Source organism: Ovis aries, chromosome 14, assembly GCF_016772045.2.
Source record: "Ovis aries strain OAR_USU_Benz2616 breed Rambouillet chromosome 14, ARS-UI_Ramb_v3.0, whole genome shotgun sequence".
NCBI lineage: Eukaryota > Metazoa > Chordata > Mammalia > Artiodactyla > Bovidae > Ovis > Ovis aries.
The window spans coordinates 53274598-53301645 of record NC_056067.1 but is presented as its reverse complement, the minus strand read 5'-3'; the positions used below and the strand labels follow the sequence as shown (position 1 = coordinate 53301645).

At 51.9% G+C, this 27048-nt stretch overlaps 2 protein-coding genes across 8 annotated transcripts; one reads left to right on the top strand and one right to left on the bottom strand.

Moving 5' to 3' along the window:
* Positions 1–1485: 1485 nt before the first annotated feature.
* PGLYRP1 (peptidoglycan recognition protein 1) lies at positions 1486–6060 on the top strand. The gene is made up of 4 exons (XM_004015325.5): positions 1486–1780; positions 4497–4618; positions 5309–5486; positions 5621–6060. The coding sequence occupies exons 1-4, from the start codon at positions 1512–1514 to the stop codon at positions 5667–5669; spliced, it is 618 nt and encodes a 205-aa protein (XP_004015374.3). The 5' UTR covers positions 1486–1511; the 3' UTR covers positions 5670–6060.
* On the bottom strand, positions 4346–26505 carry CCDC61 (coiled-coil domain containing 61). 7 transcript variants are annotated; one of them, XM_060398133.1, is made up of 16 exons: positions 26468–26505; positions 22682–25241; positions 19877–19998; positions 18184–18342; positions 17852–17934; positions 14875–15032; positions 14138–14299; positions 9320–9530; positions 9159–9241; positions 8287–8456; positions 8093–8168; positions 7666–7805; positions 7513–7591; positions 7280–7337; positions 6561–6639; positions 6135–6447 (listed from the first exon to the last, which is right to left on the bottom strand). In XM_060398133.1, the coding sequence occupies exons 4-16, from the start codon at positions 18329–18331 to the stop codon at positions 6350–6352; spliced, it is 1545 nt and encodes a 514-aa protein (XP_060254116.1). In that variant the 5' UTR covers positions 18332–18342; positions 19877–19998; positions 22682–25241; positions 26468–26505; the 3' UTR covers positions 6135–6349. The 7 variants fall into 7 exon arrangements, 6 of the variants coding, with proteins under 6 accessions (XP_060254116.1, XP_060254117.1, XP_042088141.1 ...); XR_003591577.3 differs by lacking the exons at positions 19877–19998; positions 22682–25241 and adding an exon at positions 4346–5030 and having other exon boundaries at positions 6174–6447; XM_060398134.1 differs by lacking the exon at positions 19877–19998.
* Positions 26506–27048: the final 543 nt, after the last annotated feature.

Below are 27048 nucleotides of genomic sequence, written 5' to 3'. Positions count from 1 at the left end.
TTTGTGTCAATTCAACTTGTTACAGCTCGCATACATTATTTTTAATTTTTTTCCATTTATTTACTTTTGGTTGCACAGGGTCTTTTTGCTGTGAGCAGACTTTCTCCAGCAAAGGCTACTCTCTCGTTTCGCTGCGCAGGCTTCTCATTGCGGTGGCTTCTCTTGTTGCAGAGCCCGGGCTCTAGGCACGCGGGCTTCAGTAGTTGCGGCCCATGGGTTCTAGAGTGTGGGCTCAGCAGTTGTGGGACGAGGGCTTAGCTGCCGCTCAGTATGCGGAATCCACCTGCACCAGGCATCAAACCTGTGTCTCCTGTATTAGCAGGTGACTTCTCAACCACAGGACCACCAGGGAAGTCCTTTAAAATTTTTTCATTACAGCATGGTTGATCTACAATGTTATGTTAGCACCTGCTATACAGCAAAGTGTAGCATATGTTATCTTGTAAAAACAAAAAAAGTAAATAATTAAAAAAAAAATATATATATATATACCAAAGTAGAAGGAAAAGCAAAGCAGGCAGTCTTCCCTGAACTCAGCAAGTGCCTCTAGGAGGTACTGGGAGAGGCAACCTCCGCAGGGCAGAAGCCCCGGGGGAGTCTTCTGCCTCACCTGCGATCCCAAGCAGCTGAGTGGTGCTAGGTAACGGCTGTTCCTCTCTGGACCTCAGGATCCCTGCTGTGGAGCTTACCACCAAGGGAAGATCTGAGGTCGAATCCTGGTGAAGCTTATGTGGCACTCTGAGTCAGACATTTTCTAAGTGACCATCCCATGAATTAGATACTTTATAGGATCAGGCCCATTTTGCAGGTGGGAAAAACTGAGTCACAGAAAGGTTAGAGTCACTTGTGCACGTTCACACACTGGAATGTCACCAGATTCAAACACAGGCAGCCTGGCTCTGAATGAGGGTTCTGGACCACCAGGCTCTCCTATCTCCTATGTGTCAGCAAGGTGATCCGCCAGCTTCTGGCCTCAGTTTACTCAACTGTGAAATGGGCTTTCCATGGTGCATCTCTTCCGTTTGCTGCAAGGGTTAAATGGCATCGGGCTTAGGCCCAGGAGAAGCGTTTTCAAAAATGGGCGCCTGTGTTTCTTCAGTTCCTTGCAGGAAGAAGGGAGAAGAGGCCTCAGGGCCTCCCAGTTTTCTCTCCTCCCGGTTTTAAGCTCCTGCTGAGTTGTCCAATGCCCTACTGAGGGCAGAGACAAAGCAGGGAAGAGATCCAGACACTGGGTCTTCCAGAAACCACGGTTTCGCCCAGGGGCCTGTGTGCCTCTCCCCACCCCCGACTCCCAGCTGGATGAACAGGCTCCCCTCTCCCTACCCTGCCCAGACCTGACCATACCACATCCTGTTGGGCCCCCGCCAGAGTAGGAAGAGGAGTCCCTCCCAGGCGTGAGGCAAGACCTTCCCCGCATGGCTCCCTCCACCCCACTGCCCCCACCGAGTCCCCGCAGATAAAGGCCCAGGGCCGGCGGCGCGCCCTAGGCATCTCCCCGCGTCCTGCCTGCCATGTCTCGCCGCTGCGCGCTGCTCGCCTGGGCTCTCCTCGCCCTCTTGGGCCTCGGGGCGGCTCAAGACTGCGGCCCCATCGTGTCCCGCAGAGAGTGGAGGGCCCTGGCGTCCAAGTGCAGCCGGAGGCTAAGACAGCCCGTGCGCTACGTGGTGGTGTCGCACACGGCGGGCAGCGTCTGCGACACTCCGGCCTCGTGCCTCAGGCAGGCCCAAAACGTGCAGCACTACCACGTGCGGACGCTGGGCTGGTGCGACGTGGGCTACAAGTGAGTGCGCAGGGGGGCCGGGGCTGGAGCCGGGGATGCAGGGGAGAGGAGCGCGCGGGGGCGACGGGAGACCGCCGGGGGCCGACTCTGGAGCCGCCTGCCGGATGCCCGACGCAGCGTCTATGTTTCTCCCCCAGGGTCGCCGCTTAGGGCTGGGCGCGTGCAGGCAGTGCAGACGCGCAAGGGGGAGGGGAAGGGGCTGCAGCTCTGACCCCAGAGGAAGGGGCAGATTTTGCAGGTACACAGGAACAAGTCCTGTGCACTGGGTTCGCTTGGTAAAGTCTAGTGCCTGGTGAAGCCGGGGTTGGGCTTCCAGTCCCAGCTCCATTTACCGCTGGTTGAGCCCTGGGGCAGGCATTCCCCTCTCAGCTTCAGGGTCATCTCCGTCCTCTGCAAAGTCAACAGGGTCGTGGGCCACTGCATTGCTGAGCCGGCCAGTACTCCTTAGAACACTGCCTGGCGTGCAGCGGGAGCCCCTAGATCCATGGACTGTTCCTGTGTGCCAGGATGTGTGCCAGGGGCTAGGATGGGCACAGCCATGGACACAGAATCTAGCCCAAAGGGATTTAAAGGGCAGCAGGCAGCAACAGGTGAGGAACAAGGGAAGTCCACAAGATCAATTTAGACAGTGATGGAAGCGATGAAGAAAGGGAACAGAGGGATTGACGAGGGACAGGGTAGGCCAGGAGGCTGAGGGAAGGGGTCAGGCCTGGGGGACAGAGGTCAGGGTGGCTGGAGCTAGCCGGAAAGTGATAGCAAATGAGGAGGAAGAGGTCGGCAGGGGGCAGATGGCACAGGGTCTCGTGGGCTACAGGGAGGACCTCGGTTCTACTCTCAGACAGCAGCCGTGGGAGGGATGCCAGCCGGCTTGGGGTCCGAGAAACTCCCTCTGGCTGTGGTGTGGAGAACAGATGGTTGGGGCTGAGGGCAGAAACAGGGGGCAGGGATTGGTTAGATCTGCCTCTGGGGCCCATGCCCGCCAGCTCCCTCTCCTGGGGACTAGGCTGGGGTCCCACACATGGATTTGTACTCTAATCGGTTTTTGGGCCTCCGTAAGCACCAGAATCGCCTTACTGGAAATGCAGACTCCCAGGCTCCATCCTGAGAGATGTTTCAATAGGGCTGGGGTGAGGCCAGGAAATCTAAGGACCTCCCTCGGAGAAATCGAGAAGCCTCCGAGAGTATCTCCAGCTCTTCCGGCTCCAGGTATTACAATCCAAAGGCCCCAACTTCAAAATTTCGTTTCCAGGAGTCAGGCGCTCTGATTCTGCGTGTTTCCCTAAAGGAATGACGTCCAGAGAGTTTGGCTTCCGGGGCCTCTGGTCTAAATCACTTTAGAGGAAACCTGACTGAAGTTTGTTTCTCCAATTTTAGGCTGCAGAGTCTGATCCCAATATTTTTAATCTCCCTTCCTTGTCACATCTTCTTCGGAGCCTCAGTTTTTTCAGCTGTAAAATGGGGCTCCTGACCACCCACCCTGGTGGTGGTGTTTGAAGTTTAAATGAGATGCGTCCATTTAACACAGATACAGAGAGTACCTGTTGCTTGTGCCGGGGGCAGGGGCTGTGGCAGGGCCATGCCCAGCCCAGTCCTGGTGGTCACTGTGGTACTTCTAGTCTCTTCCATCCTTATTCTGAGAATCTAGTATTCCAAGGGGTGATGTCAGGACCCAATATTAGGAGTCCCCACATTCTGTGCATTCTTGACTACCTCGTGAGCCAGAGGGCTGAGGGGGCCAATCTCGGGTCTCCAAAAAGCCCATCTTCTGGTTAATACCCATGTGCTCAGATGCTCAGTCATGTCTGACTCTGCGACCCCTTGACTGTAGCCAGGCTCCTCTGTCCATGGGATTCTCCAGGCAAGAATACTGGAGTGGGTTGTCACGCCCTCCTCCAGGGAATCTACCCAACCCAGGGATCGAACCTACATCTCTTATTATCTCCTGCATTGGCAGGCGGGTCCTTTACCCCAGAGCCACCTGGGAAGCCCAGCTACCTGAGCTTAATTCCAACGTGCCCGATCAAACTTGCTCAATCAAGGCATGCTGAATGATTGAGCCTAAAGGATCTGCTTCTAGGATTGGAAGCCTCAAGGAGACAGGTGCTGGGGCTCCAGGGTTTGTGTCTGGTTGCGGTGCCAACCCTCGAGTCCCTGATCCTGTCAATCAAGTGCATCCCAGCAGGGAAGAGGAAGCAGGAAGCAGGCTGAGGAGCTTCTCAGTAGAGTCCTGAGAACTCACTAGTCTCAGGACAGGACCTTGGGTAAATACTCTAAGTCAGCTTCCTCAGCATAAAGTGGGGATGACGGCAGTGTCAGAGAATTCCACGTGAGGAGTCAATGAATGAAGAGCTCAACCAATCCTCCAGGGAGGCGGGAGAGAGCTAGGAATCAGACCATGTGGATGGGAGTCACGGAGACCTGGGTGGAAATCCTGGCTCCCTGACCAGCTGTGTGACCTCGGGCAGGTGTTGCCACCTCTCTGAGTAGCTATGGGATGGAGGCAGTGGCAGCTCATGGGGTTAGGGATGCAAAAAGGTGCATCTAGAGCTGTGCTTGACAAATAGCAAGGGCCAGGGTCGTTGTTTTTATTGTGGAAGATTCGGGGATGAGGAGGGTTGTTGGGGAAATTGTGAGTGGTAGGGACAGGGGTGGGGTGAGCAGAGGAGGGAGAAGGAGTCCTCCCCCAGGAAGCCCTCCATCACTTTCCCACCCACAGTTTCCTGATCGGAGAAGATGGGCTCGTGTATGAGGGCCGGGGCTGGAACACCATAGGTGCCCACTCTGGGCCCACGTGGAACCCCATAGCCATCGGCATCTCCTTCATGGGCAACTATATGGGTAAGTGTCCAGCCGTCAGCGAGGTGGCTGACATGGGCTCTGGGGGATGGTACTTCATGGTGCGTCCTGGCTGGGAGGCTCTGCCACCTACAACCTCTGTGACCTGAGGCGCGATTCTGTTTCTCTGAGCCTAGTTTCCTCTTTTGGATAAAGTCCATTTCCAACCACACAGTTTCGGACGAGTTCATCTTTATAAAAGTTCTTCAGTCAGTCCATGAACTGGAGGGATAGGGTTAACCTGAGAAGTGCTTGGAGTGGATTGCCATGTCCTCCTCCAGGGGAATCTTCCCGACCCAGGGATTGAACCCGGGTCTCCTGCATTGTGGGCAGATTCTTCACCATTTGAGCCGCCAGGGAAGCCCCAGAAGTGCTTGATAAGTGGCAGCTACAGCTGTGGATCGGATGGGAAGGTCTGGGGGCAGAGGAGGGTGAATAAATGATCATCTTGATGGCCGACACTTGTGGAGGGCTTGCTCTATACATAGTCACTCATCTTAGTGTCCCCCAGCCCTGTGGGCAGGTGCTGTCACTGTCCCCTTTCACAGATGAGAAAACTGAGGCACAGAGAGCAGTGGCAGGCCGGGTTCTGGGCCTAAATGGGTCAGCTCGGAGTGCAAAAGCACAGCCCTACCCACAATCCCTCGGCCCTTGGAGGAAGCCCCAGCCTAACTCCTGCCTCTCCTCCCCCAGATCGGGCGCCCCCGGCCCGTGCTCTCAGAGCAGCTCAGAATCTGCTGGCTTGCGGCGCGGCTCGGGGATACCTGACTCCTAACTATGAGGTCAAAGGCCACCGCGATGTGCAGCAGACGCTCTCTCCAGGGGACCAGCTCTATGATATCATCCAGCGGTGGCCACACTACCGCAGCGTGTGAGGGCCTGTCCGTCTTCTCACATCCCACCCATCCCAGCAGAAACCCCCCGCCTCCCCCTGCCCCAATAAAGGAGAAGCTCAAACTGTATTCCTGTGTCCTGACATATGCGTCTTCTCTCTCCCTCCCACAGACCTCAGCCACACACCCCTGCCCCACCCCAACACCTCCCAGCACTCTGACCTTGCTGGTGCTCAGAACCCAGAGGTCCCGACCCTGAACCGAGACCCCAGAGATCCCAGCTCGGAAGCAACATCACAGCTCAGAACCCGGAGGTCTCAGGTCAGAGCGCCGGGAATTAGCACCAAGTCCACTGAGACGTCACCACCAGCAGCTCAGGGGTCCTCACCTCCTAGACAGTGAGCCATGCTACAAGACACCCCCTCTCTACCTCACCACCGAAGACATTCAGTGCAGCATCTCTGCTTGGATCGCTGTGGGGATGAGCTGCTCACTCCCAACCCTCGGGTCCCCCCTCTTCATTGCTTTAGAAAGTGCGGGAGTCTTTCCTGAGCCTGTACCCCCATCTGCCTCCCAAGTCATAGCCAGAAATACACACAGGTCCCAGTTACACACCCTGCCATCCCAGCCACCAGATCTTCATTTCTCCCCACTCCACCCCAACCCTTCAGTCATAAACTGAGGGATCCCAAAGGCAAATATGTTTATTTACAAAACTCACTTACCCTCCCTCCCAGCATGCCATGCCTGTGGGAGAGGGTGGGATGGGGCCTCACACGCCTGAGACCCCCAAGCGCACCAGGAGGGGCGGGACCTGGGCGGGGCCAGGACACACCGGCCCCGCCCCCACGCCGAATCCAGCGGTGCGTGGGGTTGGAGGAGCGCCAGTCAGCATCCGAGGTCACGACCCCGTGTCCAGTCGGTTCATGTATTCCTGCAAGGCCTTCAGGCGGGCATCTATTTCGGCCATGTCAGCCGCCTGGTGGTCTGAGCTGTACTCTGTGAGAGCAGGCATAGGTGTGGGGTCTGTAAGGGGCCCAAAATCCTGTCCTCGGTACCATCCCAGTGGGCTCTGGGGCAGGAGAGGGGGCGGTGTAGAGTCCCAGGCTCACCTTTGATGGGAACCCAGCCCCCCGAACTGGCCAGGCGTCTCTGATGGCGACCGCGTTCAAGGGGGGTGGACTTCTGCTGCTGGGGATGGCGGGAAAGGGTGTCAGGCACCCTCTATTCCCACACCCCCCAAATCCCACCAGAACCAAAGGACCTCATAAAAATAAGGGGTGACACCTGCTGAGCACTTATGCAAAACAAGCTCCTTGTATCTTCACCAGAATCTTCTGAGGTGAATACTATTACTATTCCCACTTAGCTGATAAAGAAACTATTGATAGCTACAGAAGCTAAGTAACTCCCTGAATCACACAGGTTATAGCAAGCAGAGGCAGGTTTTAAGACCTGGCAATTTGAGGCCAGAGCCTTGCTGTTAATCGGCATCCCCTGCCCTCCCGGTGGGCTTCCCGTGTGACTCAGCGGTAAAGAACCCGCTGGCTAATGCAGGAGGTGAGAGTTCGATCCCTGAGTCGGGAAGATCCCCCTGCAGAAGCAAATGGCAACCCACTCCAGTATTCTTGCCTGGGAAATCCCATGGAGAGAAGAGCCTGGCGGGCTACAATCCATGGGGTCGCAAAGAGTCGGACATGACTGAGGGACTAAACAACAGCCACCCTCCACCGCACCGTCATTCTCCCCTCCAACCCAAAGGTCTCAAAACACTGCCTCCAGCGGAATTCCGAACCGCCCTTTACAACCCGACCCCAGGGAAGGCACTCACCGTATTGAACCCACTCCACGTGGTGGGGCTGGGCGGCTTCCCCCGGCGGCGGCGAACGCTGAGAGGAGGGAGTGATCAGCACCAATGGGAAAAGTCTGGGGCACCTCCCATCTCGCACTCTTCCTCGGTTTCAAGGCTCCAGCCTCCATCACCCAATCTCCCCTCAAAAGAGTGTTTCGAATCTCCCCAGACATCCGTTTGGAGGCGGTCCTTTCCCCCAGCCCAAGTTTTACCCTCTAGGGAGGGACTCAGAGAAATCCTCTAACTCGCTGCAGGAGCTGGCGGACGAGTAGCGGCTGCGGAAACTGTCCACTAGGGGGAGACGGAGAGTGTGAGCCTCCCTCACCGGCCACAGTCCCGCCCAGCCCGCCCGCCAGCTCAGTTACCCGAGGAGCTGCGGTTTCGGGACCGGTTAGCCGCGTCTCCTCGACCGGTCACCGCTGCCGGCGGCCGAGTCTGGCGAGACCAGGAGACGGATGGGCCGTCCCCGCTTCCTCCGCTGCCCAATCGGTTCCGCTGCTGCTGCCTGGGGAACGAGAAATGAGACGTCCACCTGTGCGCCCAGTCCTGGGAAAGGCATAGCTGCGCCCATGCGGGTCACAGCTAAATAGGAGAAAACCATGCGGAGACACAGACCACGAGGGGGTGTGAGAGACAAGCCAGGGGGAGAGGGGAGGCTGGCGATCAGGAGAGGAGATGGAGGTGGGGAAGCAGGAGCTGGCGACAGGTGATGGAGATGGGAGAAAGGGCTGGATGCGGGCACGCTTCAGAGCGGCAGGGAAAGGGGCAGGTGAGGAGGAAACATGCTCTAACTTCATCTTGATCTCTCTCTGCTTCTTCTCCTTGGCTTTCACAAAGGCTGTCGGGTCGAAACGGGGCACGCGACCACCTAGGACCGGGTGGGGGTGGGGTGTGGAGAGAAGAGGAGGTTGGGGTTACCGGATCACGCCCCCACAGTGCTAGTCCCACACACCTCCTCCCACGGGCAGGGCAGGGCCGTCACGGACCTGTGGGCGAGGGCGAGGGGCGGGCAGGGCGGCCTCGACCCCGGCCCCCGCGGCCGCTCTCCCGGGATGAGGAGCGGGTGGCGCCACGGCCACGCGACGTGGAGCGCTCCCGGGACGTGGAAGCCCGATCTTCCCGCACCGAGGGCGGCACCACCGGCGGGGTCCGTCTCCTGGGAGCACAGACCCAACCCACTGTAAGTTTCCCACCGGTAACAACACTCTTCCCGGACTGCACCATCTCCGAACCTTCAGTCCCAACCCCCACCCCACCCCGCCCCGCCGTCGACTCCTAACATTTCCATTCTTACACACGGCCCTCACAGACCTCTTTTCCCAAGCTTCACCCACTCAGAACCCCCCAACCACCTCCTTAAAAAAAAACCATCTGTCAGTTCCCTACATTCTAACACATCCTCTCAGTAGGCTCTTCTCCCAGAGGTCTCCCAAGCTCCATGGAAATCATTCCCAATTTTTCAACACGCACCCCAATACATGCCAGCAAACATTACCCGGATTCCAATCCGCTTAGCCACGCCCCCTCGCTCAACTAGCTCAACTAGCCCTCAGGCTCCGCCCCCTAGCTCCAGGTCTGGCCTCCCGAACGCCGCCTCAGGCCTGCCCATCTCTCTACAGACCCCGCCCACCGTTTTCAACTACTGACTCCTTCCCTAAGCCGCTGGCAGCCCATTAGGTCCCTGCCATCCCTCCATCCCCGCCCTCAGGCCCGACCAGTCCTCTCCAACGTATCTGGGTCCCGCCCCGTCGCCCAGGCTCCGCCCAGTCACCTGGGCTCCGCCCCGCCCATCTCGCCCTGGAGCCCACCCGCAGGCGGGTCCGCAGCGCCGAAGCCCCGCCCCGGGCGCGCCCCTCACCCCCTCTTGTACAGGGCCAGCTCGGTGTTCAACGCCTTCAGCCGCGCACGCAGGCTCCGCTCCGACGCCTTCACCTCTTCGAGCTGCACGGAGAGAAGAGGGGCGTGGAGGTCCAGACTGAAGCCAAAGTCCGGGCCCCGCCGGCCGCCCCGCCCCCTCACCTCCTTGGCCAGGCGGCGGCAATCCTGGCTTCGACGGCCGGACCCCCGGTGCCCGAGGCTGCGCTCCTGCCGCAGCTCCAGCTCCAGGCCGCGCACGAGCCCGCGCAGCGACTCGACCTCCTGGCGCGCCGCCCGCCCGGCCAGCGCCTCCTCGCGCAACCTGCCCAGCTGGGCCTCCAGCTCGCGCTTCTCAGACACCAAGCGCGACACCCTGGGAGGAGGAGGTAGAAGGTGAATGCCGGGGCCGGGTGAGGGGCACGGTCCCATACTCTGCCCTTCTCCACCCGGGTGGGCACGCACCGCTAGCGTTAGAGAAATGCAAATAAAAACCACCAAGAGATGCTGGGTTGACAGGACCTTTTAAGACAGGGATCCAGCTCTCAGCATCCACACCCACCAGTCCCAGCGTCACCTGCCAGTAGACAGATACACAGCACCACGGAGGAAGGTGTCCCAGAAACCTGAATCTGATTAGCCTGTCGGTTTAACAACCACTTCACGGGAAATACAGGGGTCTAGTCAAGGCTATGGTTTTTCCAGTAGTCATGTATGGATGTGAGAAGTGGACTGTGAAGAAAGCTGAATGCCGAAGAATTTATGCTTTTGAACGGTGGTGTTGGAGAAGACTCTTGAGAGTCCCTTGGACTGCAAGGAGATCCAACCAGTCCATTCTAAAGGAGATCAGTCCTGGGTGTTCATTGGAAGGACTGATGCTAAAGCTGAAACCCCAATACTTTGGCCACCTCATGTGAAGAGTTGACTCACTGGAAAAAGATTCTGATGCTGGGAGGGATTTGGGGGCAGAAGGAGAAGGGGACGACAAAGGATGAGATGGCTAGATGGCATCCCGGACTCGATGGACCTGAGTTTGAGTGAACTCCAGGAGTTGGTGATGGACAGGGAAGCCTGGCTTGCTGCAATTCATGGGGTCGCAGAGTCGGACACGACTGAACTGAACATGAATCACAGTGATAAAATCAACAAGATCCCTGGTGGTCCAGTGGTTAAGACTTTGCCCTTCCTTCCACTGCAGAGGGGAATGGGTTGGATCCCTGGTTGAGGAACTAAGATCCCACAAGCCATGTGGCAAAAAAAAAAAAAAAAAAAAGAAAAGAAAAGAAAATCCAGAATGTGGGAAACTGTATAAATAACCTGGCTTCTTCCACAAAGCAGCAGCATGAAAAAAGAAGGTAAAGGGGGCTGTAATAAATTAAGAGACTTAAGCAGCACATCAACAAACTGTAATGTGGGGCCATATTTGAATACTTATTCACACAAGCAAATTACAAAAAGACATTTGTACACCCAGGGTATCAGATGACATTAAGGTATTTTTGCTAGTTTTGCTGGATGTCATAACAGTGCTTATATTTGTTTGCTTTTATCAAAACTAACCTTATATGTTAAAAGATACATATTGAAATGTTTACAGAGGAGATCCAACATCTGGGATTTGCTTCTCAGAGGACAGGAAAGGGTGTAGATCAAGTAAGATGGGCAAAATGTGTTAGATAACCCCTGACGCTGGGGCACAAGTGCCTGTGTTACACTACTACTTCTGTGCATGCGTGGAATTTTTCCTAAACGTTTTTTAAAAATCTGTGCCTCCCCTACACTCTCCAAGGAGCTTCTTCATTTGGTCCCTTCCAGCTGACTTCTCCCCTCCCCTCCTCTCCTCCCACCTCCCTCTCCCACGATGCTCTTTGCAAATGCAGTTCCCTCCTCCTAAACCATCTCTCCTCCTCCTGGCAGGAATGGCTCCACTCATCCTCCAAACATCAAGTCCCCAGTGAAGACTGCCTGGCCCCCCACCCCAGCCAGGGGTGAGATCAGGCCTCTCTAGTCTCTGCCCCCCGGCTCTCTGTACACTTCCTTCCCAACACCAATCACTGATCAGCCTGATTATCTGTTTTCTATCTGTATCCTTCCTCCAGCTCTCCAGTCAAACCCGGTGCTGGGATCCGGGTTTTGTGGCCAGGCTGACTGTACCCAACTCTATTCCAGTTCTTACAAGCTGTGTGACCTGGGGCAGTTTCACTTCATATCTCTGTGAAGTTGGATTATAATAATAACACCTACTGATGAGGTTGTAGGAATCTATAAACAGTGCTTAGACTGTGTCCAGCACTGAGTGATGGCTCAATAAACATCAAATAGGGCCGGGAAGTGTACGTGGCACACCGTAGGAACTCATTAAATGTTGGATGAGTGAACTAATGAATCTTGGCCTCTTTCCAAACTCCCTAACTTTAAGCTGGGAAGAGGAAGGTAAGAATTGCCTAGCTATGGCTCTCAGGGCAGAAGGCGCCGTCTTGTGGCTATCCTGGGAAACACACGCACACGCACCAGGAAGAATCACAGGGTTCTCCAGCCCAAGGAGCTCCCGCAGCTGAAAGCGGAGAGGTCTGGTCCTTCCTGAGCGCTGTCCTGCCGCGAGCGCAGTGGCCGAGGAAGGAAAAGGCGCTTGAGCTGATTGCTTGGATTCAAGGTTGAGCCTGGCCATATTACTTTACTGTGTACGGGACACATTCTCTAACCTCTCTGGGCCTCAGTTTTCCTATATAAAATGACAGTAGTGCCTACTCTGGGAGGATTAAATGAATTAAATCATACAGCACTGAACAGAGTCCTTGGCACACAGTTAAATGCTCAATAAAGATTGCTGCTGCTGCTGCTAAGTCGCTTCAGTCATGTCTGACTCTTAGCGACCCCATGGACTGCAGCCCACCAGGCTCCTCCGCCCATGGGATCTTCCAGGCAAGAGTACTGGAGTGGGGTGCCATTGCCTTCTCTGCAATAAACATTAGATATTGGTATTATTATTAATACTACAAATAGTATTAGCCCTCCCCAATGTGTACCTAATAGGAAAAGGAGTACATCAAGGCTGTATATTGTCACTCTGCTTATTTAACTTATATGCAGAGTACATCATGAGAAACGCTGGGCTGGAAGAAGCACAAGCTGGAATCAAGATTGCCAGGAGAAATATCAATAACCTCAGATATGCAGATGCTGCTGCTGCTAAGTCGCTTCAGTCGTGTCTGACTCTGTGCGACCCCATAGACGGCAGCCCACCAGGCTCCCCTGTCCCTGGGATTCTCCAGGCAAGAACACTGGAGTGGGTTGCCTTTTCCTTCTCCCCAATGCATGAAAGTGAAAAGTGAAAGTGAAGTCGCTCAGTCGTGTCCAACTCAGCGACCCCATGGACTGCGGCCCACCAGGCTCCTCTGTCCATGGGATTTTCCAGGCAAGAGTGCTGGAGTCGGGTGCCATTGCCTTCTCCCAGATATGCAGATGACACCACCCTGATGGCAGAAAGTGAAGAGGAACTAAAAAGCCTCTTGATGAAAGTGAAAGAGGAGAGGGAAAAAGTTGGCTTAAAGCTCAACATTCAGAAAACTAAGATCATGGCATCTGGTCCCATCACTTCATGGCAAATAGATGGGGAAACAGTGGAAACAGTGTCAGACTTTATTTTGGGGGGGGCTCCAAAATCACTGCAGATGGTGACTGCAGCCATGAAATTAAAAGACGCTTACTCCTTGGAAGAAAAGTTATGACCAACTTAGATAGCATACTGAAAAGCAGAGACATTACTTTGCCAACAAAGGTCCATCTAGTCAAGGCTCTGGTTTTCCAGTGGTCATGTATGGGTGTGAGAGTTGGACTGTGAAGAAAGCTGAGTGCCAAAGAATTGATGCTTTTGAACTGTGGTGTTGGAGAAGACTCTTGAGAGTCCCTTGGACTGCAAGGAGATCCAGCCAGTCTATTCTAAAGGAGATCAGTCCTGGGTGTTCTTCAGAAGGAATGATGCTGAAGCTGAAACTCCAATACTTTGGCCACCTCATGTGAAGAGTTGACTCACTGGAAAAGACTCTGATGCTGGGAGGGATTGGGGGCAGAAGGAGAAGGGGACGACAGAGGATGAGATGGCTAGATGGCATCCCGGACTCGATGGACCTGAGTTTGAGTGAACTCCGGGAGTTGGTGATGGACAGGGAAGCCTGGCATGCTGCAATTCATGGGGTCGCAAAGAGTCAGACACGACTGAGTGACTGAACTGAACTGAACTGAATGTGTAGGACCCCTACCAGATGGAGACGAAGTCCCAAGCATACAGCAGGCACTCAGTAAGTATGCTAGGAGCCTCTGCTTTCCTCACTTCACTCTTTCAGTTCCCTTGTTTTCAAAACATTCCCACCTAGCACAAGGCCTTTGCACATGCTGTTCCCTCTGCCTAGAACACTCTTCCGCACCCCAAGAACCTACCAGGTTCCTGTTACAGCCTCCCAAAGCAGAGGCTCCCTTTCCTGTCTCACCCCATCTCTATTTGCAATATACTTAGGTGGGTATGTGATCAAAGTCTCTGCCCCCTGGGCTGGCACTACATCATGGACAGGGAAAGGTCAGCACAAAAGAGGCACTCGGTGTAGGTGGATTTAACTGAATAGAGCCCTGCCTCACACCCTGCCTTTGCACCTGCCTTGCCCTTTGCCTGGAACACCCCACCCTCGCCAGGCAGGGTCAGGTCTCCCTCTGCACTCCCTCATCCATGGTGAATCTTCTCTGCCTGCAGACATTGTCTCCCCCACTGGACTAGGAGCCCCAGGAGGAAAGAACCAGGACTGTCTCAGTCATTACTGTGTCCCCAGCACCATTAACCCACGGCGGCCACAAAGGAGGGGCTCAGAATAAATATTTGGGAAGTGAGGGAGGGCCAGCTTTCCAACACTGCTAAGCACTGGGTCCTGCGGTGCATGATGGGATGTGTCCCCTCCCCCAGCCCCCACTGCCCACCCCACCCCCAAGACTCACTGCTCCCGCAGGTGCCAGATCTCAGTTTCCCGGCCGTCCCGAGTGTCCTGGCCATCCAGCCCTCGAAGGCGGCTCAGCTCCTCCTTTAGTGAGCGAATGATGCCCTGCAGGACCACAGGGTCCGGCTTGCCCTGGTACGGGAGGGGCAGCGGGTAGTGAATCCTGAGAAGGATTAGAATCATGGCATCTCAGAGGCCAAGAATCCACCTGGGAAAGAACAGGTGACCATTTCTGGCCAAACACTACTACATGAAATTGGTTGAGAGTCTTCTGGGAACATTTTTGTTTCCCTGATGAAAACAGTAGGTACAATTAGCAACCACAGTTCTGTTCCATTTCCTTCTGCTTTGATACAGATGCAATGTCTGGAGGTCCGGCAGCTATTTTGTGACCATGAAGAGATAAGGATGAGGTCAAAAAGCCAATATGTCAAAGATGACAAAAGAAAAACAAAAAGAGAAGGAGCCTGAGTCCCTAATGAAGCTGTTGAGTAGCAGCCACCTACCTAGACATCTTGTTATGTGATAAACTATTGTTCAAGGCCCTGGCAATGGTTATCCTGATACTTGCAGCTAAACACAATACTAAATGACATAAACCTCAACACTGAAGATTCCAAAGGCAAGGCTTAAGCAATATCTCCACCTTGCCTTGGGTACCAGTAGTTCCTAAGTCCTAGCCACATCCTCTTCCATCTGACCACCAGCTACCAGCCTGGTGGGTACCCTTGCACCCACCTGTCAAACTCCACAGAGTAGATGAGGATCAGGTAGCGCTTGGAGTTGAGCTGGGCAGACCTCGAGGCCAAGGGGCCTGGGCGGCCCCCCATCTTTCGGTTCCGCAGGGACTCCAGATCTGTGTAGGTCAGCAGATCAAGGGTGACCGACTCACTGCTCTGTTGGAGAGAATGGAGGAGTTGCCAAAAGACTCTACATGGCCACACCCAGAGCACACAACCCACACACCCAGGCCATGCCCTGATCATTCGCTGGGCTAGCTGAGCTTGCCTACCCAGCTGTGGTAGGCTGTGGGTCAAGATGGCCCTGTGGCGCAGGACATCATCAGAGGGACAAACTGGAAAGAACCACAACTCTCAGCCATAGGAGACAGCTTAGTGGTGTGACTTCCAAGTGTTGTCTGCATACCCCTGGGGGTCCCCAAGACCCTTTTAGGGGAGTACATGCAGTCAAAACAACTTGCGGAATAATACTAAGATGTCATCTGCCTTTTCTTGCTGTGCTGACGTGTGCACTGATGGTACAAAAGTCATGGTGGGTAAAACTGCTGGTGCCCGTTAGCAGAATTCAAGCCAGGGGCGTCGAATATACCAGCAACTGCTGTTTATTCCACTGCTGCCATACAGTCTCCACAGAGGGAAGGGAGGCAGGGAGAAACACACAAAGAAAGATAAACAAAAACAGAAAATGAAACCTAGGAATGTCCCCAGCGAACCTGCAAAACTTACTAACTTTCTTGAATCTTGACCCTTGAGTACACAGATGTTTAACTACTCCGTGTGACAAAACAGAAAGTCCACATTTGGCTGCATATCCAAGTATGACACTTTCTAAGAAAAGCACTTGTGGGGCTGAATTTGGAGCTACATTAGCCACTTTTTCATGGAACACTATTTTTACTTGAAAAGGTACTGACAGACAAAACTATGGTTATTTAGTCTTTGATGTTTGGCAAGCATTTTCTCAAAAATGAGCAAAGTGAGCCCGTCACTTGAAGAAAAACAGCTAACAGTATTTGTTGGCAACGATAAAATTCAACCTTTAAAGTGAAAATTCAAATTTTAGAAAACTTGCGCCTGCCACTGCGGGCTTGACAGCTTCTCAATGTTGAAAGATTTTTCCTGGCCAGATCAGTGAGGATATTAACAAATGTGACTTCCTGATACTGTATAATGAAATGTGTCAGCCTCTGAAAGATCTGCACAATTCCATGAAGCAATATTTCCCAAATGACCAACTCGTGATGTTACAAGTGATATTACAAACCCATGATGTTACAAAATAGGTAAAAAGATACTTGCAAAGTACAAGATATGGCAATAGATTTTAATATGACAGAATAGGAAAAATTCATTGATATGGTCTCAGATTCCACATTGCAAGAAACCTTTCAGAAACTACCATGTATCCGATTTTAATATGTGAGCAGAATTATCTGAAAAAACTATTAAAGGACTCCCTTTGCCGTCTACATATCCCCCTGAGAAGGATTTTTTTTTTTTGCATGTACATCATAGCAGACTGAAGAAGCACATGAGGACCTAGCAGTTATCTATTAAGCTAAACATTAAAGAGATTTGCAATAATGTTTTTTAAAAAACTACATTTCTTTCTAAATAATTTTGGTTTTGAGACTGCTATTTATAAAAATATTACTTAGGTCAATAACAGGTTTGTTACTGTTATTTTTAAAAGAGTTCATAAATATCTTTATATTTTTCTCAGTTTTAATTAATGACATGGCAACCAAATACTGCTAGATGAAACAGGCATAAACAAAAGCTCTTTGGTATCCTCGGTAATTTTTAAGCAGATAAAACAGTCCTGAGACCAAAAAGTTTGAGAATCTCTGGGTTAAATAAATCATGTGCATGGGTACACTTGAATGCTAAGCAACCACTAACAAGGATGACAAACTCAAAAGTTACAATGATAATAAAAACAGACCACACCTGTTTAGTGCTTATTGTGAGTCAGGCACTATTCTAAGCTTTTTACATATAACGCATTTAGCCTGCATGACACTCTGAAAAGGGGACTATCATCCCCACATTACAGATGGGAAAACTAAGACATGGAGGGAAAGTAATTGGCCCCGGGCACCCAAGCAGTAAGTGGTAGCGATGAGTCTGACTTTTAGCATCCATAATCTTGGCCACTATGCTATACTGCCTACAGACACCAAAATGTTAACAGTCTAAGGTGGAGGATAGAAAGGGAATTAAGACTCTCACTTTCTAAGTCACACACATTAGTATCATCACAATTTTATGGGTGTAATTTTATCCATAATCAGAGAAATAATGCAGTTCACAGTTTTCAAACGATGTCTGAATAGTATCTACCTTGCAACCTGCTTCTTTTTTTCCTATTAATACTTTCACCTACTTGACATATATTTTTTTCCAACTGTCTGTCTAGTGGGAGCACTAGAATGTCAGGTTCGTGAGGGCAGATTTTGTTGTCTCTTTTGTTCAGTATTGTACTCCCAGTGCCTGGCACACAACAGATTCCCAGTAGATGAAATGATTAGCTACATCCACTGATATGACTAAATTTTTTATGAAATACTGTTGGATCTTTTTTAAAGGTTACAGAATACCTTGGGAAATTTATCAACTCTGTAAAATTAGAGATCTGCAAATATACACACCACACACGTTCACAAGTGAATAAAGAAATGGAGAGATGGCTGGAGTGATTTTCATCAAAATACTAACAAAATATTACCAGGAGTGGATGAGGAATGCAGTGATTTTTACTTTCTTCTCTACATTTCTCTGTGACTTGAATTATCTCCATGAGAATCACTGTCATCACAATTACAATGAGAATATGCCATGTACATTTGGGAAAGAAGAAAAGACAGCCCTATTTCCTCAATGAAAGAGAAGTAGAAGGTCTTGCATACATCAGACGGGCATCTACCCTCCCGGGGACCCAGAGGACAAAAACCTCCCCCAACCCTGGCCCCTACCTGGGTGAGGGCCGACTCCAGCATGTTACAGAAGATGCTGAACTGTTTGAAGTTCCCTGTCTTGTGAGTCAAATCTTCGATGACTAGGTAGAGAGAAAAGTCCTTCCTGAGCTCTGACCACTTGCCCAGCCCAAGGGCAATGCACCCAAGCTTTCCACCTTTCCCCAACACCAGTGCCTCTGGCCTGAGGGATGAGTCCTACACCCTCCCCACCTTAGAGAGCTCTGGTCAGCTAGAAGGGGCAAGTGGGCAGGATCCAGACTGGCCTCATCTTCTGGGAGACACTGACTCTGGGGAAGGACAGGCAAGCCCACCCAGGCAGGCACACTCACAGTTGGCATCGAACTCGCCCCGCCACTGGTCGGCCGTCATCCGGTCCTCCACCTCCAGCTCCAGCACCTGCCCAGACACCATCACCCGCACGGCATGCTCCACGCCCCGGAAGACATAGTCCACCTGCAGGCCAGCTGGCTGGTCCATGGCCAGTGACCCTGGAGAGGCGGATGAGACAGAGACCCAGAGGGGCTGAGAGCCCAGGCTCAGGAGCTGGAAGGCCAGAATCCTGGTCCCACCATGCACCACCTTAGGAAGAGGTGCTCCAGTTTCCTCATCTGGAAAATGGGTACAGAAACAGCACCTACCTCATAGAGCTGTCATGAGGATTAAATTGAACAATACACATAAAGGCCCTGGGAACTGTGTTCTGCACATTATTATGCCTAATATATGCTGATTAATAGAATATATGATTTCCAGTAAGAGAATCATGATTAACACTACTATTAATTTATTAATCCTTATATGCATTATATATTTATTACTTATTCATTTATCCAAACATTTGTGAAGAAAAGTCAAGCTGGAAAGAGAGATGGAGCATTGAGATCAGGCTGGCAGAGATTTTAAATAGGGGGTCAAGGGCAGGTCTTCTGTGGAGGTGACATTTGGGCAGAGAATTGAAGGAGGTCAGGGAACAAACCATGTAGCTACCTCTAAGGAGAGTGGCCCAAGTCAAGAGGAGAGCCAGTGCAAGGCTAACAGATTCTCCATGGGACACTTGAAGCATTTACACTGAGTTAATCATTGATCTTCTTCATTAGTCCATTGCAAGTATAAGTACTTTCTCTTAGCCAACAGGACTACTACTCACTGTTAGTGCTAGAGAAGCTGGAGGAGGGGGTCAGGCCTCCATCCTCACCCTGAGTTCTAGGGAGTCATTCAGAATGCCAGCCCCGGGCTGCCTGGGTTCATAACCAGGTTCAGCTCTGGGCGTGTACATGGGCGAGAAACTTAACCTCTCCTGGAGCTAGATTCCTTACCTTTAAAGCACGTGCCCTGCCATACAGAGTGAATTAAGTCAGAAAGAGAAAAACAAATATAGTATATTAACACATATATATGGCATCTAGAAAAATGGTAAGGATTTGGAACCATTTGATATGGAATGGAACCTACCTGCAGGGCAGGAATACAGATGCAGATGTAGGAAATGGTCTTAAAGACACAGGCAGGGGGAAGGAGAGAGTGGGAAGAATTGGGAGAGTAGCACTGATATTTATACACTCTAACTCGTAAAATAGATATAGCAAGGGAGCTCAGCTTGGTGCTCTGTGATGACCTAGAGGGGTGGGGTGGAGGGTGGGTGCGAGGGAGGCTCAAGATGAGGGGATATATGTACATTGATAGCTGATTCACATTGTACAGCAGAAACTAACACAACATTGTAAAGCAATGGTACTCCAGTTTAAAAATAAAAAAATAAAGCACATGCTATCCTGGGTGCTGGGGATATGATGAGAAACCAGATTCTATCCCTACCCTCAAGAGGGTGGCACTAGTTAGAGACGTAAAAATGTCAAGAAGAGGAGAAAGAGGATGCTAGGGGGTGGGGTTGCTCCTTTTTAGCTAAGGGGGCCAAGGAAGGGCCACCCCTTCCCCACTGAGCAGAGGCCTGGAGGGAAGAGAGGACACAGGTGAATATCTGGGGAATAGGCTCCATGTAGAGGGAACAGCCAGTGTTCTTGCCTGGAGAATCCTAGGGATGGGGTCGCATAGAGTCGGACACGACTGAAGTGACTTAGCAGCAGCGGCAGCAGCAGAGGGAACAGCCAGGCAAAGGTTCCAAGGTGGGATGTTCCTAGTTTGTTCTGAAAACAGCAAGGAGGTCAGCATGAGGGAGGGAGAGGGGAAAGCGAGGAGATCAGAGATGTAACGGGCCAGATGATGTTCCTGCAGGCCTTTGTAAGCCCATAGGAGGATAACAGCATTCATCTCCTTGGATTGGCGTAAAGATTAAATGAATTAATCATGTAAAAATCCTCAGCAAAATTGAGCCACGTGTGACACACACCAAGCATTCAATACGTATCGGCATCATCACTTTTTTTTTTTACTGAAATGCAATTGATGGGCATTATGTCAGTTTCAGGTCTACGACATGGTGACTTGACATCTGCACACGTGGTGGAATGATCACCACGGTAAGTCGAGGAAACATCTGTGCCTGTACAAAGTTACTTCAATATTATTGACTATATGATGTGGCTTGCTTTATAACTGGAGGTTTGTACCTCTTAATCCTCTTCATCTCTTTCATCCCCACACCTGACCATCATTATTCTTGTTATTACTACTTTGCTGTTGTTTCTGAGCTTGAAAGGGACTAGAAAGACAAGGCAAGCCCATTCTCTCCTCAGTGTACTGATGGGGAAACTGTGGCTCCGCGAGAAAAAGAGCTCTGTCCAGAGTCCCACAGGTGCTCCAAAGACAGGGCTATCAACAGCTGCACCCCCCCCCGCCCAGCTCGCAGGGACCCCTCCTGTGCTTAACTCCCTTCTATTTAGTCCTCATACTTTCCCCAGTTTAGTCCTTCCTGAAGTCTGATATTAGAAAATTTAATATTCTGAGAAAAAAACGAGCCCTGGGAATTCGGTGCTTGTCCAGTGGTTAGGACTCCTTGCTTTCACTGCAGAGGGCCTGGGTTCAATCCCTGGTTGGGGAACTAAGATCCTGCAAGCCATGCACAGTGCAGCCAAAAACTAAATAAATAAAATTAAGTGCCACTATTTTAAAAAAAAGAGCCCTGAATCTCTTAGGTCAGTGATTTTTAATCTTTTTAGAGTCCGAGAGCCTTTGCAAATCTAATGAGATCTCTGAAGAATCCCCAGATAAATGAATAGATCCAAAACCTTTGCCAAGTAATTTCAGGGCCTCCCAGAATACCACTCCTGAAGCCCATCCACAGATCCCCTTTCTTAAAGGCCCAAGGACAATTGCCTGAGCCCCAGACATCCTGAGAGGCTTCTCTGACCCTAGGTCCAGGCTCTTAACCTTATTTGGGGAAGGCGTCTCTGGTGTTTTGGAGGCGCTGATGAAATCTGGAGATCACTTTCCCTCGGAAAATTCACACTCTCACAACTGTACTTTCATTCTCTGGAGTTTTAGAAATGGGGGTTAATAATTCCTGACCTATTGGCAAACAAACAGCTACACATTTCAACATATTCCTCATTCCCTGGCCCTTAATACGGGTGCCAGGCAGCGCTGGCCCCGCCCCACCAGGTGTTCTAAACCCCGCCCACCCACTCTGCCCCGCCCACGCCGCAAGCCAATCAGCGGCCGCGCCGACCGGGTTACCAAGGAGTCAAAAACAGCGGCGGAACACCTGAGGAACCACACAGCCTAACCGCCCCTAATTCACCAACCTACTAGTGGTACCTGATATGGGAGACAGAGGAAGAAGAGGGCCTGCCCCACCCCATTCCGGCTGCTAACCCGGCCCCGCCCTCCTCCTTACCCACTCCCGCACAAAAGCCCCCCATTCATAGCCCTTCAGTTGATAACAGGGACTTTCTCATCCAATTGTCCTGATGACACACCCGCCGACCTCAGTCCCCAGATATTAAGCCCCTGAATATTTTGCCGAATTCAATCCTCTCCTCACACCTGCCTCCCTCACCTGCACAAACTGTACTCGCTCCCCTTCCTCCATTCCCTCTTCTAGACAGAATAACCTCCACACTCCCCAGCCAGTTCGACTCTCCCCCTCCTGACCCCAGCTCCCCAACACTCATTCCCTGTATTCTGGCCACTACCCCCCTCTCCCAGTCCCCCATGTTCTACTGAGGCTCCCCCTACATTCTACTTGAATTTTGTCCCCCCTACGCTGTTCCGTCTGGATTCTGTCCGCATATCGGCCCAACGTTCTACTCCACACACATCCCATTTTTCAGCCTGTATTCCATAACCCTCGTATTTCATCTGGATTCCGTTCCCTCTCAAAATTCTATGCAAACTCCCTCTCTCTCCTGCCCCTCACATTTTCCATTTATCTTCCCTTGATCACCACACCGGACCCTGCGATCCTCCAGACCCTGAGCCCCTCCTCCCTCCTTCACGCCTGACCCCACCCCCACTGTCCTTCTACCTGCATCCCCCATCCGTGCTCTGTGACAGCCGACCAGTTGCCCATCCTGGTTGCTGGTTTTGTTCCAGTACCAAGTCTCTCCTAGCTTCTCTCCGCCTCAGCTTCCTGACACGTTCCCCCTCCCCAACCCAGCGGGGATGCCTTGCCTTTGAGGCGCCGCCCCCCACCCCACCCCCGTCAACCCGTGACGTCAGAACCTCCACTTCGTGCACTAAGTGTGGGCTCTCCAGCGCCCCTCTCTGGGCCACACACCTAACCCCGTTTCTCTGGCCTCATGACACCATGGTTTTAGTGCATGAGTGCACGCGCGCGCGCGCACACACACACACACACACACACACACACACACACACGCACTCATTTTCCAACTCCCAGCCCTCCCATCTTTCACTAAAGTGACCCACCTGTGCATTTTCAATGTTGCGTTACCATCCCAGCTCCTCTTCCCAAACTGTGCTCCCTGGATATTTCGGATTTCACAGCTGTCACCCCAGGACTGACCAGAGCTGACAATCCTCTACGCTGGGCTCCCCCAAAACAAATCCACATCACCACCTCCCACACCAGACATGGGTAAATCCCTGCCCCTGGCAGTCCCCACCCCTGATGATTGTTTCCCCACTATCTGCCACACCCAGAGCCCAGCCAGTCATGACCTAGTGCACACACGCATGCACATGTGCACGCGCGCGCACGCACACACACACACAAACACACGGCCTGGCCTAAGTAACTCCTCCTAGCCCCATTCCAAGCTCATGGCCCCTGCCCCCCACCATCACATGGGTGAATTAGGGCTGAACAGATCCCCCTCTCCCTTATCCCTGCACTCCAAAATACAGACCAAAGCCTTCCACACTATCCCCTTGGAATGTATAGACCCCAAAACCCTTTAAGACACCCCACCATCCAGACCTCCACACTGAAGCCCATCACCACCCTTTGGGGTATCAGACTCTCCCTCCCCTACCATCCCTCAAATGCATTTTGCCTTAGATAAGCACCATGCCCACTTAACCAATGATTCACCATTAGTTCCACTCTCTGGTAGGTACTGTAACCATCCCCCATTTTACAGAATATGAAACTGAGACTTGCCTGGAATCCTGCAATGAGGGACCGGCACATTCACCCTCTACTCATTCCTCAGCAGCCTTCCCTCACTACCTTCCAGTTCCTCCCCTAACCCTCTGCTCCTTTCCCTCCCAGAACAAATCCAAATGGGGCCTCACACCTTAAGCCCAGTACACAATGTAAGTTGGGGACCCCAGCGTTCAGATCCTAACCCGCAGTGTGACCCCAGGCAAGGCATTTAGCCTCTCCCAACCTCTCCCCATTAGTAAAGCAGAGATAATAAGAACTCCCGCCTCACATAGGATTATTGTGGGAACTGAATTAGTCAGTATATATAAGATGCTTCAAATAGTGCCTGGCATTTGGTCAGCTATTACCATCTGTACAACTAGCTGATAAGTTGGTAAACCATATGCCCATGAAGGCATAGCCATTTTGACCATTCTTGTATCTTCAGCTCCCCGGGCCTGGCACAGATCAGCAGCTGCTTGTGAATTCATGCTCGATACCAGGAGACAGGGTTCAAGGCACTGGAGATACAGGCAAGGTCTTCTCCTCTCAGCTCACTCCTCTGTCATCTTCCAGGTCTCAGCTCCAGTGTCCCCTCCTACAGGAACCCCTCCCTGACTCCCAAGCTGGGTAAGGACTGCCTCAATCACTTCAGGGTTCCCAACACTGGCCAGCACCAGGCAAACTACAAAACGGGAGTTGAATGATGAAGAGTTCCACCCAGAGCTCTGAACTGACCCGTTTCTCAAAGTAAGGGCTGCAGACCTTCAGTTTCAACACAGGAGTTGGTGACAAGGCAGCATTCTGGGCCTGGTCCCAAAGCTAGAGGCAGAATCTCTGGAGGTGGGCCCAGGAATCTGCATTTCCTACAAGCTTCCCCAGCACAAACTAGAGCTGAGATCTTCTGCTCCTGGCCACCACATTCTGCCCAGTTTATGACCCCATCTAGACCCCAACACACAACCCAACACCCTCCCAAAGATTAACGATCCTGTCCTGTATCACAGGGAGACCTCTCAAGAAATGTAATGGTGAAACAGTACAAGTAACACCTTTAAGTATTATGCACGTTTCCAGCTGCTGAGTTCTAGATCCACCTGGAGCCCACTCTAGTGAGGGACATCGAAGCAGCCCAGTGGATATAAACAAACACGGATCTACGTCAAGTAGTGGTGAGTGTTATGAAAAAAAATAAAGCCAGAGGGTGACAGGAGCTATTTAGGTTTGGGTTGTCAGTGAGAGCCTGGGGGAATTCAGTGCAGACAGAGGGGACAGCAAGTACATTTCCCAAGTGGAGATTTTATTGCTATGTTTGACCGACAGCAAACAGGTTGGGGCAACTGAAGCAGGATGAACAAGCGGGATTGGTGGGATTTGAGAGCATGGAGGAGGGGGAGCTGGATCAGGTGGGGCCTCGCAGGCTTGGCAAAGACTTTTACTGCATGAGATGGGAGCCATGGGAGGGTTATGAACAGCGGAGCAACATGATCTGACTTTTGAACTAACTTGACCATGGGGTCAAGGGTAGAGTCAGGGAAGTCAGTGAGAAGGCCAGGTAAGAACTGCAACAGACCAGGTAAGAACAGGTGATGGCTTAGGCCAGAATGTAGCAAAGGAGGTGGTGAAATGTGACTGGATTCTGGATGTGGTGTTTTTCTCTTTTTTTAAGCTATGCCATGCGACATGTGGGATTTTAGTTTCCCAACCGGGGATCAAACCGGCACCCACTACATTGGAAGCGCAGAGTCTTAACATTGAACCACCAGGGAAGTCCCATGTGTTCTGAAGGTTGATCCATGAGATTTGCTGACTGACGGACAGTACGTGGGTGAGAGAACAGGAAGGAGTGAAGGCCGACTCCAAGGTTTCTGTCCTGAATACCTGGAAGGATGGAACTGTCATCAACTAGGTTTGGAGGCTGAAGGGGAAAACTTCAAGTTTAGTTTGGGACATGTTTTTGAAGTCTGTGTGTCAGCTGGACTTCCAAGTAGAGAAGAGCCAGCCACTGCACATATGAGCCTTGAGTTCAGGGTAGAGACTCCAAATGGAGATATACACACTTAGAAACATCATTACATAAAGAGTATATGAAACCAAGCAGAGAAGGCAATGGCACCCCACTCCAGTACTCTTGCCTGGAAAATCCCATGGAGGAGCCTGGTAGGCTACAGTCCATAGGGTCGGGAAGAGTGGGACACGACTGAGCGACTTCACTTTCACTTTTCACCTTCATGCATTGGAGAAGGAAATGGCAACCCACTCCAGTGTTCTTGCCTGGAGAATCTCAGGGACAGGGGAGCCTGGTGGGCTGTCGTCTATGGGGTCGCACAGAGTCGGACACGACTGAAGCGACTTAGCAGCAGCAGCATATGAAACCAAGAGACTGGGTAAGGCCACCAGGTGAATGATATAGCCAGAGAAGAGAGAAGGTCATTCTACTGGTGATGAAGCTGAGGCACAGAAGGTTAAACAACTCATCCAGTGGCAAGGCCAACGTTCAAACTCAAGCAACCCAATGCCAGAGCCCACACTCTTAACCACCCGTGGCGTTATTAAGAAGCCTGAGTTAATTCACGTGCAACATTTGGTAGGTGCCTGTCACACAGTTAGCCCTCGGTAAACATTACGTGTATCACAAGCCTTCATAAGTCGTCAAAACACACTCTCATCGCTGGAGTCTTCACTCATTCCTTCCCACAATATTGTTCTTCACCTGCCCTCCACCCAAATCAAAGCTTGTTAACTGATGGCAGGGACCTCCACCACTCCACATCGCGCTGTAATAACCCTCTGTCTTAAAACCTCCCATTAAATTGCAAGTCTGTCCTACAAGGGCATTTCTACGTTTCACCATCTGCTGTATCCTACTTTACACACTTTCCCCTTTCAAGAGCCTCATGCGAAACAAAAAACACCCCCCGACTCACATACTACCCTCTGTCTCACAACCTCTCACGAATGCGCCTACCCGTGTTAAAGGCAACCCCTCCCGATTCTCACACTACTAGGTCAGATGCCTGCTCAGCCCATTCTCCCCCCAGAGCACCCCCTCGCCCCCAGGATCGCTTCCCCCGACCCGCGAACCAGCAGCCCTAGCCGTCTCTCACCTTCTACCGGGACTCCCCTCCTCGCGAGCGGTTCAACTGCCGAACCTCCAACCCCGCCTCAGGATCCGGCCTTCTCGCTGCTGATTGGTTCTGGCTTACTCGCAGCCAAGTTCTCATTAGTCAAAACAGACGCCCGTCACTTCAGCCCCCTCCAGAGCTTGCAATTGGTCAACTCGGAAGAGAAGTTCCTAAATGTGTCGGGTCGTCAGTCTCCTCTCCAATCACTATTGGCTGGAAACTACTGCCAATCATAAAAAGAAGGTTGTTCCTCGGAGAGGGAGGAAATCCCGGAAGTAGCTCTTTGACTCCGCCCACAACCTCCTGCGGCAGAGCAGACCACGCCCATATGGGGCGGGGCGGGGCGGGAAAGTTTCCGACGCGCATGCGCAGAGGGAGGTCTTCGCTGCGGGTTAAGACGCTAAGGAAACGTTCTTAGTGTGAAAACTGGTTGAGATTTACCATCGGTCGGTGTGTTCCAAGCCTGCACGTAGCAGTTTGCAGGCCTTGGCTTATTTAAAATTAGCAAAAACCCCGCACTGTGAGAGCTATAAAATCCCATGGAGGGAGGAGCCTGGTGCGCT

Excerpts from the sequence above, each read along its gene's own strand:
- PGLYRP1 (XM_004015325.5), top strand. The coding sequence starts at position 1,512 with ATGTCTCGCCGCTGCGCGCTGCTCGCCTGGGCTCTCCTCGCCCTCTTG. Across the intron at positions 4,619-5,308 it reads CTTCATGGGCAACTATATGG|ATCGGGCGCCCCCGGCCCGT; the intron begins GTAAGTGTCCAG and ends CTCCTCCCCCAG. Across the intron at positions 5,487-5,620 it reads TGGCCACACTACCGCAGCGT|ACCTCAGCCACACACCCCTG; the intron begins GTGAGGGCCTGT and ends TCCCTCCCACAG.
- CCDC61 (XM_060398133.1), bottom strand. The coding sequence starts at position 18,331 with ATGGACCAGCCAGCTGGCCTGCAGGTGGACTATGTCTTCCGGGGCGTG. Across the intron at positions 9,242-9,319 it reads GCCGCCGCCTGGCCAAGGAG|CTCGAAGAGGTGAAGGCGTC; the intron begins GTGAGGGGGCGG and ends CTCTCCGTGCAG. Across the intron at positions 6,640-7,279 it reads CGTGGAGTGGGTTCAATACG|CAGCAGAAGTCCACCCCCCT; the intron begins GTGAGTGCCTTC and ends CGCCATCCCCAG.